The 17291-nt window shown below is 36.9% G+C and overlaps 1 protein-coding gene across 8 annotated transcripts in view; it reads right to left on the reverse strand.

Annotated features, from left to right (window-relative positions):
- Positions 1-17291, reverse strand: part of REPS1 (RALBP1 associated Eps domain containing 1) — an 88440-nt gene that overhangs the window by 14036 nt on the left and 57113 nt on the right. For 5 of the 8 annotated variants that reach the window (XM_086708014.1, XM_025925238.2, XM_086708011.1 and 2 more), the window contains exons 9-11: positions 9469-9590; positions 5908-5988; positions 103-190 (exon numbers count right to left, since the gene is read on the reverse strand). In XM_086708014.1, the coding sequence (XP_086564140.1) occupies positions 103-190; positions 5908-5988; positions 9469-9590 (291 nt within the window). The remainder of the gene's footprint in view (positions 1-102; positions 191-5907; positions 5989-9468; positions 9591-17291) is intronic. The other 3 variants (XM_086708013.1, XM_025925239.2, XM_086708010.1) reach the window with 2 other exon arrangements.

A 17291-nucleotide genomic window follows, 5' to 3' on the forward strand; every position in this document is an offset into this window, starting at 1 on the left:
CAATGATGAACTAGACGTGAACCCCCGAAGAGGAACTGTGCGTTTAGTTGCCGCTAACCGCCAACCGGAGCCCGGCCCGGCAGCAGGCAGCAGCCCTCTCACCGCTGCTGGTTCTTTTCAGCTCCATCTCCTGCATGTGGATCTTGCTCGGAGTCATGCGGATGGGAACCGGATGCACGATAGCGGTGTCCTGCAGGCACACGGGAAACACAGACTTTACATCACAAGTGCCACGCCGACACCACGAAACGGTAAAAATTGACGACACTTTAAAAACTGGTGGACAGACTTTCTCATTCATGCGAAGGCAAGCGCGAAAATTAATTTCTTAATGGAATGTTTCAGAATTATAGCGAAAAGTCCAGTTCACTCTGCGTGCCTAACATTCTGGTTTCTTTGACAAAAAATACACTTTAGCTTGAGTGGTTAAGGTTTGAGTGAAAAGAAGATCCATGAAACTACCACTGAAGACAATAATCGAAGGCAGAGTGTGAGACGATCTCATGAAATTATACGAATTTGAACCTTTGAGGTTAAAGTGAACAACTATTTCGTGAGAACCCAAACACTTAACAGATTGAACTCTTTCACTAAACTGCTGAAAAAAAATGGACATTTACTTCTTCCTATACAAAACAAAGGTAATAATCCTTGCTATATTTTAACAGTAGGCACGACACGTACTTTCTACAGATTAGTTCTACAGAACTGTTTAAAAAACTTCCACAAAGGCATGCGTTTTTTAAGAGGAATAAGACTCCTACTCTCAACATTTTCACATTTTTCTTAAACCTTTTCATGACTGTAATACATCTGAAATCCCTTCGTGAGTGGCAAGTGTAGTTAAAGGAGTAAGGAAACTGGCCAAACAGACCTCCGAAAAGAACGAAAAGAGCAAAGTAAGAAGAGAGGATGGAGACAAGCCTCTCGGAAAGACAAGAGAAGGAGAAAGGTGCACCTGGGTACGAGGCAGACCTGGCCCTGGCAGCTGAGACCCACAGGGGAGGGACCAGAATGGGATCAAGCATTTGGCTGAATAGCAACTGACCAGAACTGCTAGGGGGCTCAGTTCCTTCTATGAAGACTCAGTTCCTATTTTGTGTGTGCTCCTACTAAAGACTAAACTTGAGATCCTGAAATTTCAGATATCTAGTTATGAGTTATGTTTATGATTTAGTGTGAAGGATCAGGACTTTTCAGTTTAAGTCAGACACCATTTTTGGTTGAGAGTAGCAGGCGACACGAAGCCTCTGCTAGACAAAGTTCAGTTCCACGACACTGTCTCTTGTTTGACAGGTCTCCCTGGCTTACTCTCGTAATCTCTACATCCAACCAATTTATGACAAATGAATTTTTTGTTGCAATTGTACTGATACACCCATTCGTAGCAATTTTCTGCCCCCATACCAGCAAGGCTCTGGACAAAGTTCGAACATTTCCTCTACAACTCTAAAATCACAGTTATAAATATGAATACATATGTGGATACAAGTTTAGATTTCTCATATAATAAAGAGTCATTCTCAGGGAAATATTTTAACAATACACGTAAGATGTTCTTTGTTGTATTTACAGTTATAAAAAACATGGCTTTAGGGGATAAATACTACTTTCTTAACTCGCAATGTTAGTGGCAGAAATAAATGCCATGAGAATCAGAATTTAACCTCATAAGGCAAAGTCAAAGGAGAAAAAAATGATAGTTCGTGAGATAAGTTCTTAACTCCAAACCCCAAACTAGGAAAAAACAAGCAAAAAAAACCTTCTTAGATGTTTTAATATTCATCTAATATATATTTTGCGTGTGTATGAAATCAGATACATAGAACTTGTAACAGTTGGAACGATTAAGTAGCCTTTTCATATATTTCCAGTACACTCCATGGAAGTCACGATAATGATCCCAAGAAAAGAAAATCATGAATGTTCTATTCATCCTCCAAATAATTTCTGTTAAGTTTCTGTGCCAGCAAATCAATTCTGGGTCACATACTTCAGTCATGCAACCACTGGTTGCCGGGAGCCCGCAACGGCTGTACCCGCTGCAGGACAAGGCGGCCCCTCGCAGGGCTTTACACAGATGACAGGCCTAACCTACAACTGCCGTATGTGTCAGAAGCTTCGCTTGTGATTGAGACTTGCAGCAGGACAGAGAGCTTTGCCTCTGAGCATTTCCACATCCAAATCAAGAACCGTGAACGCCTACAGGCTTCTGAATCCTGAGCCATAAGATGCCAAAGTAACACCTTCTCTGCTCCAAATTAGCATCCCCAAATTTACAGAGAAAAAAGTAGGAAGACCGACTAGCAGGCTCTGCCCAGTTTCTTCCACCTACTAAAATCACCTCATCACCTCTAGGAAACTCATTCCTAATCACTTATGGCACATTTGTGTCATATATTTGGACATCTGATTCCATGTACACATTTTAAATATATTATGCTCATTTATCTGTAGTTTCCACTTGCCTTAAATCCCATTATCCTGTCTGAACCCAGTCTGCCTACTTTCCACTTCTGTGTCACTTACCAGCTTGCTCTCTCTTGTTCCCATTGATCCTTCACATTGTTTCCTGCCTGAGTGATCTTCCCTAACTGCCTTTCTCACCTCATCTTGTCACGGCACTCCCGGCTGGCTCCTCGTGTCTAGGAGATTAAGTTCAGATTCCTGGTCTAGTACACAAAGTTCTTCCCAGTCTGGTTTCAACCCTTAGCCCCATCATTCGAATCGCCAACCACGTGTCTACCCTATACTCTTGCCACTTACCAGATCTGCTTGTGATATTCTCTCTGCTTGGGGTGCCCTTGTCCACTCCTGCCAATTCAGAGTTTCACTCAAACCTCAGCATACAAACATAACCTCTTTTGTGAAAACTTGCCCAAATACACTGGGTTGAGTGAGCTCACAGTATTCTGCCCACAATCCTGCTCACACTATATATGATAATTATCACAATCAGCTGTATTATAACCATCAACTTATAATGATTAAGCTGTGGTCTACTTAAGACTGGAATTTGTGTGTGTGTGTGTGTGTGTGCGCGTGTGTGACATTTTACACCCCTAGGGAGTATCAGAGGCACTTAGAAGGGGGCCCCACCAAACCAGGTGAGTTGGCTGGGCATAATCTGTAAGCAAACTACACTTTCTTTTTATACCCTGAATTACTCAGAAGTTCGGCGGCACTCGAGATTGGGCATACATCATGGCAAAGACTAGAGCATTACACTTCTCATCAGTCTAGAATTTAGTAGCAGAAGCAGATTCTACCAGAGGCTATTAATGATAAAGTAGTTCTGGGGCGCCTGCGTGGCGCAGTCGGTTAAGCGTCCGACTTCAGCCAGGTCACGATCTCGCGGTCCGTGAGTTCGAGCCCCGCGTCAGGCTCTGGGCTGATGGCTCAGAGCCTGGAGCCTGTTTCCGATTCTGTGTCTCCCTCTCTCTCTGCCCCTCCCCCGTTCATGCTCTCTCTCTGTCCCCAAAATAAATAAAACGTTGAAAAAAAAAATTAAAAAAAAAATGATAAAGTAGTTCAACAAAAGCAATCAAGTTTCTGGAAATGAGCTATCAGAAACTCAATTTCATCACAATTCTGGGAGCCTAAAAATTACCCATCTCAGTGTGCATGTGGGGTCACTGTACTGTGTGATATAGATGTCTCTACGTGCTACAGAGAAGTGTGGGGCTTTTCACAGACTTTCACCTTGTTGAGCGAATGGCTAATTATAATTTTTAGCTTTTAAAAACCATTCCATTAAATGTTTCCAACACTGTAAGGTATGTAAATGCATATTAGAACTGCAGTGGTATTTTTCTCTTAGGCGACTCTCTTCTAATCTGTGTGGACCTTACTTACTCACTTGTAATTATTTATTGAAGCCTTGCAAAGGATCATTTGGGATTGTGGGTAGAGGCTGTGTTCTGTAGAAGACAGTACGCCAGATAAGCATTGAGCGAAGGGTAAGAACTTATTAGATCCTCGATGGGAGCAGGGCATTTTCCTAATGCCAGGTTTAAAGTGAGATTACTAGTTGGGGAACAAAGTTTAGATTTAAGTTTAGCACCGTAACAGAAAAAAGATATTTCTAGGTACCAGATTATAAATAGTTAAGACTGCCAACTTTATCAAGTTTAGAGATCTAAATTCAAGTTAAAAATAGCAATTAACAATTTCCTAGAACCTCCTGCCACACTGAAGATAAAAACATAAAGTGTGGAGCCATATCATTTTCAACACTAGAGCCAGAATTCAAAAATTTGCGTATTTTTTTTCCAAAAGGTTACAAGAACATCAATATTATGAAGTCAAATATTTCCTGGCATTTCCTGCCAGTCATGACTCAATTTATTTTGCCTCTGAGTTTTATATTTTTATACATAATGTTCTTTCCTGGCCTGACAAAAAAATCGTCATACCATGATTATTTTCACCTCTCTTAAGGGTTAGAGAATAAAACAGAGCATTTCTTTATTGCTACATCAAACTTGCCTTCTCAAAAAAGGGCTTCCATTAAGTATTTAAAAAAAAAATAACTTGACTAAGTAGGAGACAAGAATAATATGGAGAAATAAAACTTACAGCAAAGGTAAACTGTCTTTGAGCTCATAGCACCTGTCACTTCCCAAAAGACCTTAATTACAGCCCTAACAAGCAGCAGAAATTATATTTTGTTTTTTTATTCCTCCTTAATTTTCAGATCAAAACTGAAGATTAATGCCCTCAAAACAGCAGTTAAGAGAAGCAAAAGGCAGATGATCTACATAGTTAATGAACTATGAAACAGACACTTAAAACACTTCCATAAGTTATCTGTTTTCAATATAACAGCATCCTCACTATTTCACAGATACAAATTGTTTAAAATTATGAAGCACACGAAAGATCCATTCATTTAAACTACTAAGATGTACTACTATCTTTAAATGCCATTTCTTCTAAATCCACATTAAATAGGGCTATTTCTATATTTAATTAAAAACTAATTAAAAACTAACTCTTTGATCAGAAACATCTAAAAAGAATGCCTTGTCACTTTTTCCGTATCTTTCCACTCAACTCATTTAAAAAAAAAAAAAATCCTACCTTTACTCTCTTCTTCCCTTCCTTCCTACTTACTTCCTCTTTTCTTTTTGAAAGGTGCTTATTAGCATGTCCTTCTCTTTAAGAGAAAAAATAAAAGGAAAAGGAGGAGTGAACAGTGAGAAGAATGGTTAATAGCTACGGTTTTGAAGTTTTCAAATAATTTGAGGGGCAAGTTGGGCATACATGAAATTAATTCTATGGGGTAGAATTTATTTTTTAAATCTGAGATGTGAACTTTGTAGCATTTTCAAAGCAACACAGTGAGCCACAGGAAGACAAGACGGAGGCTCTCTTGCACAATGGGAATCTGTGACCAACAACTCTGTATTCTTTTGCTGAGCTTGATTCTGTATAACAGAACTCAACATACTAATTAAGTCAAAGCCATATCATCTGGACTGTTAAAATAAAAGAGGACACTGCATATTTACATACATAGTACATATTACATGATGTGTAAGCATACAAATAAAACAGTATTACTAAGTGTCACTGAGATACACAGTATATGTTTACTAGAACATACACTTAATTAGCAAATGAAAACAAGGTCAGCTAAACCAATTTTCACAAAATACTTCCTTAGACACATATACCAGATTGTAAAAACATACAGTTTTCTGTCATCAAAATAACTAGAAAATACAGAGAATGATTAAAAAAAAAATGTTCTTTCCACCATTAAGCACACAAAAATTGAAAAGCCTGCCACCATTTCCCTCTAAGCACTCCACTCAATCATGCATATCAGCTAAAAACCATAATGAATGGAAATTTGGGTTAATAAAATTAATTTCAAACAAGCAAGCTAAGTGATTGACTTACAGGATCAGCTGGTGCAATGTTAGAATCAAATTGGGTCAGAGTTTGTGAGCTTGAAGAGCGTTCACTAAATGTCTCCCACTGCTGAACAGACAGAGGAGAGACAAGTCAGCATGATGAGAAAGATGGAGTCAAAGATCATTGGAGAAGATTTAGCAAAGTAATTCAGAGGTTGCACTGCAAGTTGTGTTTCAAAGGCCTGACAAAATTCCGTAATTGCTGTTTTTCCATAAACATTTTATACTTCTCTATGCTGGGTCATCTTAAAATGTTAAGGCGGGCAGCTTCACATTCCAACGTAGGATAACAATTTATTGCAATCTCAACGGGAGAGATTCAAAGTGTCACAGAATTAAAACTCAAAACACCCTGTAGGAAGAGAATCTAAGTGATATAAATGGCAACAAAGTAAAAATGTGAAGGGGTTGGTCTTCATTAGAGAAAGTATTACTTCAAATCCTTCTTTCAAAATTCTAATGTTAATGTATTGATTTGGTGATGCTAAATGAATCCTGTGTACCAAAGTTTTGGTCAAAACAAAGCAAGTCACTGTGACTTGCCAGTGCGACCCCTGAAAGATGATTCTATTATGTACGTGCACATATTTTATCCGTATGCAGAGATATTTAATAAAATATAATTGAGGTAAAATGAAAAGATTTCCGGAATTAATATATGTTTGAGCTTATGTCAATCTGTAGCAAGTCAACCCCTGCCATCAGCACTACGAACAGGGCCATGCCAGACCACAAGACAGAACTGCCCATCAGGCACCGCCCCCCACCCCATGCTAGAAAAATCAGAATGCGGCCACAATGAGAGCAAATCAAGCATCTGAGTTTGTGTTATATATAGAAGATATATTTTGATATGAAATACTACTCCTCTAAAAGAGGTACACGAATATCATACCTCTTAAAACAGGTGGAGTGATCATACGTTAATTTTAGTAAATTCCATTTGTTTGGGAGATCTTAGTAATAAAATAGCTAAGAATTTTATATCAAAATTGCATTAAAATTTGATTAAGAATTATCAGTTATTCTCTGAAGAAGGAAAAACATCTACACATGTACAATATATACACACAAATGTTTACACACAGACACACCCTACTCTATTAGCCAAAATCCTTTCTATAATTCAGTGTGGAAAAGTATACATTTTTATGCTTCAAAGTTCGACTTACTATTTAAAATAGTGATATTCAATTTGAGAAGACATGTAGAAATTAAAGATTAGCAAATACGCTGATGAAAATTATCTACAAAAATAGATAATATAAATCATTCAACAACTCTCCCTCTAGATAAGTTTTTTCATAAAAATTAAGATAGAAATACTAATGCATTCAAAATGATTCTTGAATAAAGAAAACCCACAACAATTCACTTTTGTCACGGACATCACTTCAGTGATGTTATTAATATAATCAGTTTCTTCAATAATTATTGTTGCAGGGGTAGAGAAGAAATTTTTAAAATCCTAATTATCTAATTATGGAGAAAAGTTTAGATGCAGAAGATTTTTGCCAAAAAAAAAAAAAAAAGGCATTACCTATCTTATCTGGTGGCATGAAGTTTTACTTGGGTTTTTTAAGGTTATATATAAGCTACCTGGAGAGCAGAGAAACAACCCAGATCTTTACTTTAGTATAATGGCTAAAAGCATGCTGCTGGAATCCTAGTTATGCTGTATGACCTTAGGCGAGTTATTTAACCTCTCTGTGCTTCAGTTTCACCATCTGTAACATGAGGCTAATAATACCTGTATCACAAGGTTGTGACGAAGCTGTCAGGAGTTAACACATGTGAGAGCTTTTTAGACAGAGCTGGCACAGCAAAATTTATGCTCGACAAATGTGAGGTGCCATTATTAGTGTTAACCAGTGCCCCGTCCGTGTTTGCAGGTGCTGAGTATTTGCTGAAAGAGTATTAGTGCTTTGTGGTAGAAAATTAAAATGTAATTTAAATTCCATACCCTAAGTATATATACTTTTTATAAATACTATTAAAATGTCTCAAAATCAATGTTAGTTTTAGTAACATTCTGATTTTTCATATGTAGTTAAAAAAAATTGTGACACTCATGATGAACATTGTAGCAAATACTACAAAATGAAACTTGCTAGGAATACTGAAAGGAAAATGCAACTACTGAAATCAGAATTTGGAAGGGACTCCATTCCTCGTCTTTAATGATCACATGCAATTTTACTGAGAATGAAGATGGGCTTTAGAACTGAGTTGATTTAGAACGAGTTGCTTTTATTTATGAACTGATATCAATGGAATATAAATATTCCTTTAATCTGATAGTGCTTTTAAAAATGACAAATGAATAAATGTAGCAAAAATTAGTGATTTCAAGAAAACTGACCGTACTTTCTATAAAGCCTACTAGTAAATTTTTTTTCCCACTAGTAAATTCTTTTAAGCCTTAATTCCTCCCTCTAACAAGGACTTAGATGGTTATTTGATAAATGTATGTTATAAGGTCTCAGACACGTATCTGTGATTATGTCATAAAGCAGCTGCAAGTACTTAAAATTTGCCAGTTCCTTCTCTGCTTTCCAACTATGTAAAATTAACTAGTGTCCCTTCCATCTAGTGTTTTTCAGCCTTTAAAATACATGGAAAACAGAAAGCTTAGAATTTTTCCTGAAACAACAAACTTCTAGGTTTGTAGCACTATAAAAGTGATATCAAAAACCAGAAGAAAAAAGTACTTGTTCACAAAGAAAACTGCTCTCACAGACCAGGCCAGTGGTTTCCTAGGAGTTTTACACAGCATTAAGGTTTAGCAGAGTCGGGGGACCTCGGGCCTTCTCTTTTTCTAATCAGAGTGGCCCTATGGGAGGGCCTCTGGGCTTTTTTTTTTTTTTTTTCTAATCAGAGTGGCCCTATTTCTATTGTTTTCTATAGAGGAGCTCAAGTAATGGGGGGAGGCAGTGTATTTGGTCTCAAATTCTGTTTTGCATGCTGTGCTTGGTCTGACACGATTTATCTTTTAACCACTGTATTTGGTAGTTAAATCGTTCCATTTTGTATAGCATAGAACTAAATTATTATAAATAGCTTGGGTTGTAGAAAATGCTTTTTTCATGTGGAAAGCTGGAGAGTGACTTCTCACACTCACTTCCAATGCTGAGATACGGAATATATTATCACATACCTTGCTTACAGGAAATGAGAAGACCGTGTGATACGGTGGGCACAGCTGACTGAATGTCAAAGGATCTGTGTTTAAATCTTAGCTCCAGACCCTCTCTGGCTATGACATATGTGGGCCAAGATATCCACCCCTTTGTTAACTTCATGTGTCTGCCCCATCTAACTCACAAGGCTTTAGCAGGAATAAGTGCTGGAAACCAAACGATAGTATTTATTATGAAAAATACTTGGAAAAGCTCAGTCACGTCATTATAAACCTTTATCACAGTCCTATTGGGTATGTTCTCTCATGCATGCATACTGACAGAGCTATCTGCTGAAATTACTCTGTCTGGAACTTCTTACCTTAAAATAATTAATGTTAGTAAAAGAAAAGGGAAGATCTGCTAACCTCACTGCTCTGATTCAACTCAGGCCAAGTCTGGTTTAGTGACGGCATTGACGGCGACTTGCTTGGAGGTGCTTCTGCAGGAGAGCCTGAATAACCTACCTCACCTGGCTGATCCCCAACGTCTGCAATTGAAAAACAGAGAAATTCTCTATAAACAATACATTTAGTTTAGGAATATTTACTTATAAAAGAAAACCGAACAAAAGATTTTCAAAAGCAGTAATTTATAAACTGAATTTCCTTTCCTTATGCTCCCCAAATAAACACTTTAAAAATCAAATAATCAGGCAATACTTATTAATGCTATGTATTGTCTACTCGGAACCATAGCTTTCCATGAAAATAAAATCTAGTCAGGCATAAATAGAGAAAAAGAGTGTTACACATAACAACAAATGCAATAGACACATGCTCTGAATAATTTATTTTATTTTATTTTATTTTACTTTATTTTATTTTATTTTATTTTAATTTTATCTTACTTGACTAGATGTCTTTTTTAATTTAAATCCAAGTTAGTTAACATATGGTGTAATGATGATGTCAGGAACAGAATTTAGTGATTCATCACTTACTTATGACACCCAGTGCTTATCTCAACCAGCGCCCCCCTTAATGTCTATCACCCATTTAGCCCATCCCCCCAATACCCCTTGAGCAACTCTCAGTTTGTTCTCTATTTCAGAGTCTCTTATGGTTTATTTTGAATCATTTTCTAATAATCTCACACCAGTTCCCAGAGTGTATTTCATGGAAGATTAATCATTAAGGTGCTTTAAAAAATTAGGCTTCCTGTTCAAATAAATGTGGTGATACTATAACTCCCTGTTGAACATCCCCATGCACACCTGTGTATCAAAGACTTGTAATGTCCTTGAACAAATAAACTTTATTTAACCAGTTTTTCCCAAACACAAACCATTTTTATCAAACAAAATCCTTCCATATTCCCTTGGAATATAATTTGGAAACTGCTGATTTAGAACTCATTCACTCACATTTTCTCTACAAACCTCCCCGTTACCAAAAAGCAGCATATATTGGCAAGGCAGACAGCAAAAGGAAAGGAAAGGTCCCAGGCTTGGGCAAAAAGCAAAGTCAATAAGCCAACTTTTATCATTACAATGTATAATTACATTACAATGTAATTACATTCCAATGTAAAAACAGAAGGAATTTCAACAGCAACTAAACTCTGAATCCAATTTTCCCAAATTTTACATGGTTTTGAATATAACCCCAGCCTGAAAATCAGATTAATTGTCAAATTAATGGGACTACTTAATCTATTGAGAACCTGTAACAAAAATATGATTCTAAAATCTGTCAGCATCTCACTGTTTGACCATGGGCAAGTTGAATAAAACAGCACCTGAGTTTCTCCATCAGAAAGACATTTGCCATTAACTGTACTTCAAATTCCTAATAGATGGCCATATAACTTAGCAATATAAAGGTTTTTACCTTTCAACCTATTCATAAGCAAATCCTTTATATTTTAGGGCCTAACAGAGGACCTAATACATAGCAGGCACTCAAATATTTTTTGAGTTACTTTCAGGTTCTCCATTTAAATTCATTCTTCTTTACTGTTACTTTCCTAAAACAAAAATTACCTGTTGACATTTTGAAAAAGTTCTCAAAATTTCTCTTTGCCCCATTTCTGTTCCATGGCTATCTCAAATTTGCCATTCGCTTACCCTGACATAACTTCTTTAAGTCCTAATTTGCAGTCCAGCATATTTTGATAAACTTTTGTTTTCCAAGATCAAGAATAGTTGCTACTTTTTTCTTAATCTTGTCCCTTTGTCAATAAACGTGTCCGAGTGGTGTAGAACCAATGCCTCCTATAATATTCTATGAAGGTTCAAAACTCTCAGAGAAGGACTAATGAAAACATTATTTATGATAAATCCATTGTAGTTCTCAGTGTGAACGAAAATTACAGACTTTTCCCCCTATGATTACCAAGGGAAAGGAAGTTAAGGAAAGGAAGATAATGGCTATAAATTTGACTGTTCGCTCTAAGTGAAATGAGGATGGTGAATGAAGCAACGTCAGAGATAACCAAAAGCAGGTATTCATATGGAGAAAAGCAGAATTAGAATAGTCTTAACCACAGAATGATTAATTTTCAAAAGAACCTATCTATCTAAAGTCAGACTGTATCAGTGAAGTTTGAAATGTCATCTCAGGGCAAACTGGGGCCCTGGTTTAGCTTTCCAGACTTCTGCTCTCCTGTCTCAGTCTTCTACTTACAAATTTAGGATCAGACTGCACCCTACCCCCACTTCAGGGCAGTTACAATTTAGGGTAGATTCTGGGAACCTCTTTGGTTCACTGGTACAGAACTGCCTTGGGTCCAGCCTCTCGAGGCCGAGAAGTGAAATGTTAGCCACCCAAATAATTGTACTTCATAATTATTCTAATAGTTATTTTCCTCGAGTACCAATTCTCAAACTGTGGTCCATGGACTCCTGGGGAGTCCCCAGGACTTTTTACGGGCTCTGAAAAGTCAAAATGGTTTTTGTAATGATAATAATGCTTTTTCCTGTGACGGCACCTACGACAATGAAGCAAAAGCAATGGCGGGTAAAACTGCTGGCTTATCAATAAGCAAAAATCAAGGCAGTGGCACCAAAATATATTAGTCATTATATCCTTCACCCCACGCATTCCAGTTAAAATAAACAAGCATGACAACTTCACTGAAGAACGCTCACAATTATCACACTAAAAATTATTTTTATGAAACCTCAACCCTGAAAACACGTCTCAATACTCTGCATGGCAAAAAAAAAAAAAAAAAAAGGGAAACGTATACAAAGCACTCTATTTCATATCCAGGATTACAGTGGTCTCAAGGAAAAGTACTTGTATGACTCAGTTGTCAGCTGAACAGGCCACTTTTGTCATGGAACACCATTTTCCTTGAAAGAATAGCTGATAAACTATAATTATGCAGACTTGGATATGATGCAGGCATTTTCTCAAAAATGAATTAAGTGAGCCTGTCACTTCCAGGAAAACCAACTGTCTTCAGTATTTGTTACAAATGACAAAGTTTGAGCTTTCAAGCAAAAAATAAGAATTTTGGAAAATGTGTATCCATGCCCATACTCTCAAGAACTTCACAATGCTTCTTTGATAAGCTAGGTTATGTTAACATATACGCTTTTTTGACATTTTATAATAAAATGTCCCAATGTTTGAAAGAAAGGTCTGTATAACTCAATAAACTGATGTTTTACAAGTAATCAATGCACTAAGTTACAAAATCATGCATGGGGTAAAAGATTCGCTCAAAGTGTATTCAAAGTGCAAGGCAAACCTATGGATTTTGATGTAACAGTACAAACAATTCATCTATATGGTCTCGGCTCTCAATTAACCTTTAAGAAATTACCATCTGTTGAGTTTTGGAGTAGTACCAAAGAACATCTGTAATTATCTGAAAATAGTCCTCCTTTTACTACTGAGGCCACGTTTTCTTCATGTATTAGAGACTGGCAACCTTTTTCTACAAAGGCCAGACAGTATATATTTTAGGCTTTGCAGACGGCCTATATGGTCTCTGCTGCAAACGTGCAACTATTGCAGTGCAAAAGCAGCCAGAAATAACTTGTGAAGGAATGAGGTTGGTTTGTAGTCTAATAAAATTTTATTTGCGGAAAGTAAAATTTTAATTTCATATAAATTTCATGTATCATGAAATACTGCCCCCCCCACCTCGATTAAAAAAACCACCGCCACCCCACTGTGCTTGTGGACTACACAGAGACAGCAGACTGTTTGGTCCTCAGCCTTTAGTTTGCCAATTCCTGACACATTTCAAACAACGTAACATATCCAACAGACTGAACGCAAAAGGAAATATGAGAATCTAGCTGTCTTCTATTAAACCAGATATTAAAGAGGTTTGCAAAGATGTAAAACAATGCCATCCTTTTTATAATTTTTTTTCTTATTTTGGAGAATACGGTTGTTTTCCTAAAAATATCTGTTAATATATAAAAGGTGTTCTATTGTTATTTTAAAACAAAGCATAAAATCTATCAGTTTTAATTTCTAAAAGGGTAACTATTTTGTTGAATAGGTAATTACCGATAGATCTCGTCCGCATAAACTCTTTTGTGGTCCACGATAATTTTTAAGAATGTAAAGGGGTCCTAAGACTAAAAAGTGTGAAAACTCACTGTCCTAGAAAATCCAAAATTTATTTCTAGAATAAATTAGCAAAATCACACATCGCCTCTTATATAGAACAACAAATGGTAGTAGAAAAAGAACAAATTACCTATGTTCTAGAAACTAACAGTCATGAGACTGAGAAGCACTAGGTCTGTAACTAAACCGCACCTCCTTCAACCTGGCTCCCTATAAATGCCAACCAAGAGCTTCACGCCCACCCACAGAAGTTAGTCTTTAAGACTGTATCTTGCGGAGGCAGGGGCGTAGTTTTACGCTTACCTGATGCAGTGTTCCAACCTAGCCTCCCGCTGGAACACTGTGTCAACCCTGCCTCCCTCCTGAGGGTTCTGCTCTGCCCCTGACATCATCAGAGCATCAGGGCTGAAAAAGAAGAGCATGAGCCTAAATTATTTGTTAAAGTAAACCCCAAAAGGGCTGTTATGCAAAAAGTATTTCCATGTATAAAAGTGGGTCTGGAAGACACAACCCTGTGTGATCACAATGACATACTGTCAATCTACATTTAAAGTTAGAAATGATTATATTAGATGAGTGCAAACTGTATTTTTAGGATCACACCAGAAAATAAAAACCCTGTCAGTAGTTTCCATCCTTCTAGCCTCCAAAGATTCTGAAAAGTTCCCAGATTCGGGTCGGTACAGCGTGCCTGCTGAACACTGGTCTTTCTCAAAGACCTTTGGTTTTGTTCTAGGTTTATCTTTCCATTGTTACACTAACATGCTAACACTGCTTCAAAAATGACTGCTGGTTGTTATTAATATGATAGAAATACATATGCTCCCTAGAGTCTTAGGGTTTAAAACTTATTTTGCTTTCAAGTAGCAAAATAAAGGTAGGAAGAATCCTTCAATCATGAAACCTCAGTCAAAGCTGCAATCTCATTTAATAGCTTTGTTAAAGCATAAGCAGCTACGTGTCTTATTTGAAATGTGAATATTATTCTTATAAAAAAAGTATTTAAAACAAAAACTGGTTTGGATAAATGTTAAGTCTTCAAGTAAAACTACTAATGGTACATTTTTCATGCAGACTTAAAAGACAGGGACAAACAATGGATATGCAAAAAGAAATTAAAGAATTTAAGGTATACTATGCTTTGTTTTGATATTATACCCATTAAAAAAACTACATTCTATTTGAAAAATTAATTTTACTCTTCTTCAACACTCCACAAGATGGAAACTTCTTCAGTAAGCAGACCTTTATACAGTCTACATAGTTTACCAGTTTTAAATTAAAACCAAGGATTTTTTAAGTACAAAACTGTGTACAATGTTTGAAAAGAAACATTCACTCCAAATCCTAATTAAATTGTAAACTGTTGACTTTTTTTTTTTTTGCAGTCCTGATCTTTTATAGGAACTATTATTTGACTCAGCTACTATACTTCAAAGAATATAATCTACAGATACATAGAAGGTTCCCATTATCCAAGAACAGCTAAAAATGGAAGAAGTGCATCTATGTGAATCCAGTTAAAATAACTAAAATTTCATGAAGAAAAAATAATTTATGTAGGGCTTTGTTTTCAAAACTTAACACAGAAAATTGTGAAAATGAGTATCAAGACCAAAGAATAAAAGATGCTATAATTCTGGGGTGCAATTTGGTAGCAAAATTAATAAAAGTAAGAATTCAATCAGTGAACATTTACTGAGGGCCTATACTTAAACACAGTAAATAAAGACAAAATATTGAGCAAGATGACAATGCTTTCATTTATTTCCAGGGACTTCTCTTTCCTTTTTTTTTTTTTTATGTACAAAAAATTTTTTTTAACATTTATTTATTTCTAAGAGACAGACAGCATGAGCATGAGCAGGGTTGGGGCAGAGAGAGAGGGAGACACAGAAACGGAAGCGGACTCCAGGCTCTGAGCTGTCAGCACAGAGGCTGATGCGGGGCTTCAACTCACGAACCGTGAGATCATGACCTGAGCTGAAGTCAGACGCTTAACCAACTGAGCCACCGAGGGGCCCCTCCATGGAGTTCTCTTTCCTACAGAGGAAGACAGACGTCTTTCGTTTCACTTTTGAGTTTCATATCACAATTGTAAAGAAAAAGTACAAAATTTGTCCTTTATACAAAAAATAATGTAAAGTATCAGTAATTATTCACAAGGACTATTACTAAAGCTCTGATATTTAAATCATAATCCTTTACTTATTCTTTTTTTTAAATCTTATTTATTTTGAGAGAGAGCACGAGCAGGGAAGGGGCAGAGAGAGGAAGAGAGAATCCCAAGCAGGATTCACACTGTCAGCACAGAGCCTGACACAGGGCTCAAACTCATGAACCACGAGATCATGACCTGAGCCGAAATCAGGAGTTGAATGTTTAACCATCCAGCCATCCAGGCGCTCCTACACCGTAATCTTTTAAAGCCCCTACCATGTCATCCTTGTAGAGATTTTCTCCTTCAAGTATGATCTAATCTTGTTGTCAGTGTCTTTGCCAGGAATTTATGGAGTTCTAATCATTTTGACCAATTTCATTAAATGGTGCATTTTTGCCAATATTTGGAATTGTACTGATTTGTCACATACAACAACCAACTATCTGGAAAAAAAGGACACTAATGTTAAGAACGTATATATGTGTGTATGGGGGGGAGGGGAAGGCTTGAGAAGTAATTACTTAGGTGTAAAGGTAACGATGAATATTAGTGTTTATTTTTTCCTCTGCAACTTAAGTCATTTGGGAGAGTGAACTTTCAAAAATAAAGATTGAGGGAAACCTGGGTGGCTCAGTTGGTTGAACCACTGACTCTTAGTTTTGGCTCAGGTCATGATCTCACAGTTCATGAGTCCAAGCCCCTGACAGTGTGGAGCCTGCTTGGGATTCTCTCTCCCTCTCTCTCAAAATAAGTAAAAATAAAAAAAGCTTTTTTTAAATAAAGATTTAGGATTCTTTGTAGAAAATAAAGATATATGTATCTTTTTTGCAGCACTGTTTTAAAGGTAAAGTCAAGAAACTATCCAAAAATCCGTTAATAAGACATTGGTTAAATTAAGCCACATCTATATTATGGAATACACTGTATGATAAAGAATATGACAGCCCTATATGCGACAAAGTGCGAAGATGTTCAACACTATAAAAAAAATCAAGGATATATAGTGTGTACTTGTGTGAAAACAGGTATCTGCATGTGTTACTGTGTTGGCCTTTTCTATGTTAAAAGTTTCTGGATAAACAGAAAAGTCAACAATGATTGGCATCAAGCTAGTCTCAAGTATGGATTTTTGGTAAACTATCCATAAAAAGTTTGTGGCTTTAAAAAATATTCATGTTTAGGGACGCCTGGGTGGCTCAGTCAGTTAAGTGTCTGACTTGGGCTCAGATCACGATCTCACGGTTTGCGAGTTCGAACCCCACATGGGGCTCTCTGCAATCAGCATAGGGCCTGCTTTGGATCCTCTGTTCCCCCTCCCTGTCCCTCCCCAGCTTGTGCTCCCTCATGCTCTCTCTCAAAAATAAGTAAACATTAAAAAATGTCTATTCATATTAGAAGTACTGCAAGGAGATTGGGGATCTGTGCTACTACGTGTCATCTCAGCAACAATGAAATACGCTCAATTTACTATGAAGCAGTGATGATGGAGGAGGAG

This window comes from Puma concolor, chromosome B2 (assembly GCF_028749965.1).
Source record: "Puma concolor isolate L17-30 chromosome B2, mPumCon1.1.hap2, whole genome shotgun sequence".
Taxonomy (NCBI): Eukaryota; Metazoa; Chordata; class Mammalia; order Carnivora; family Felidae; genus Puma; species Puma concolor.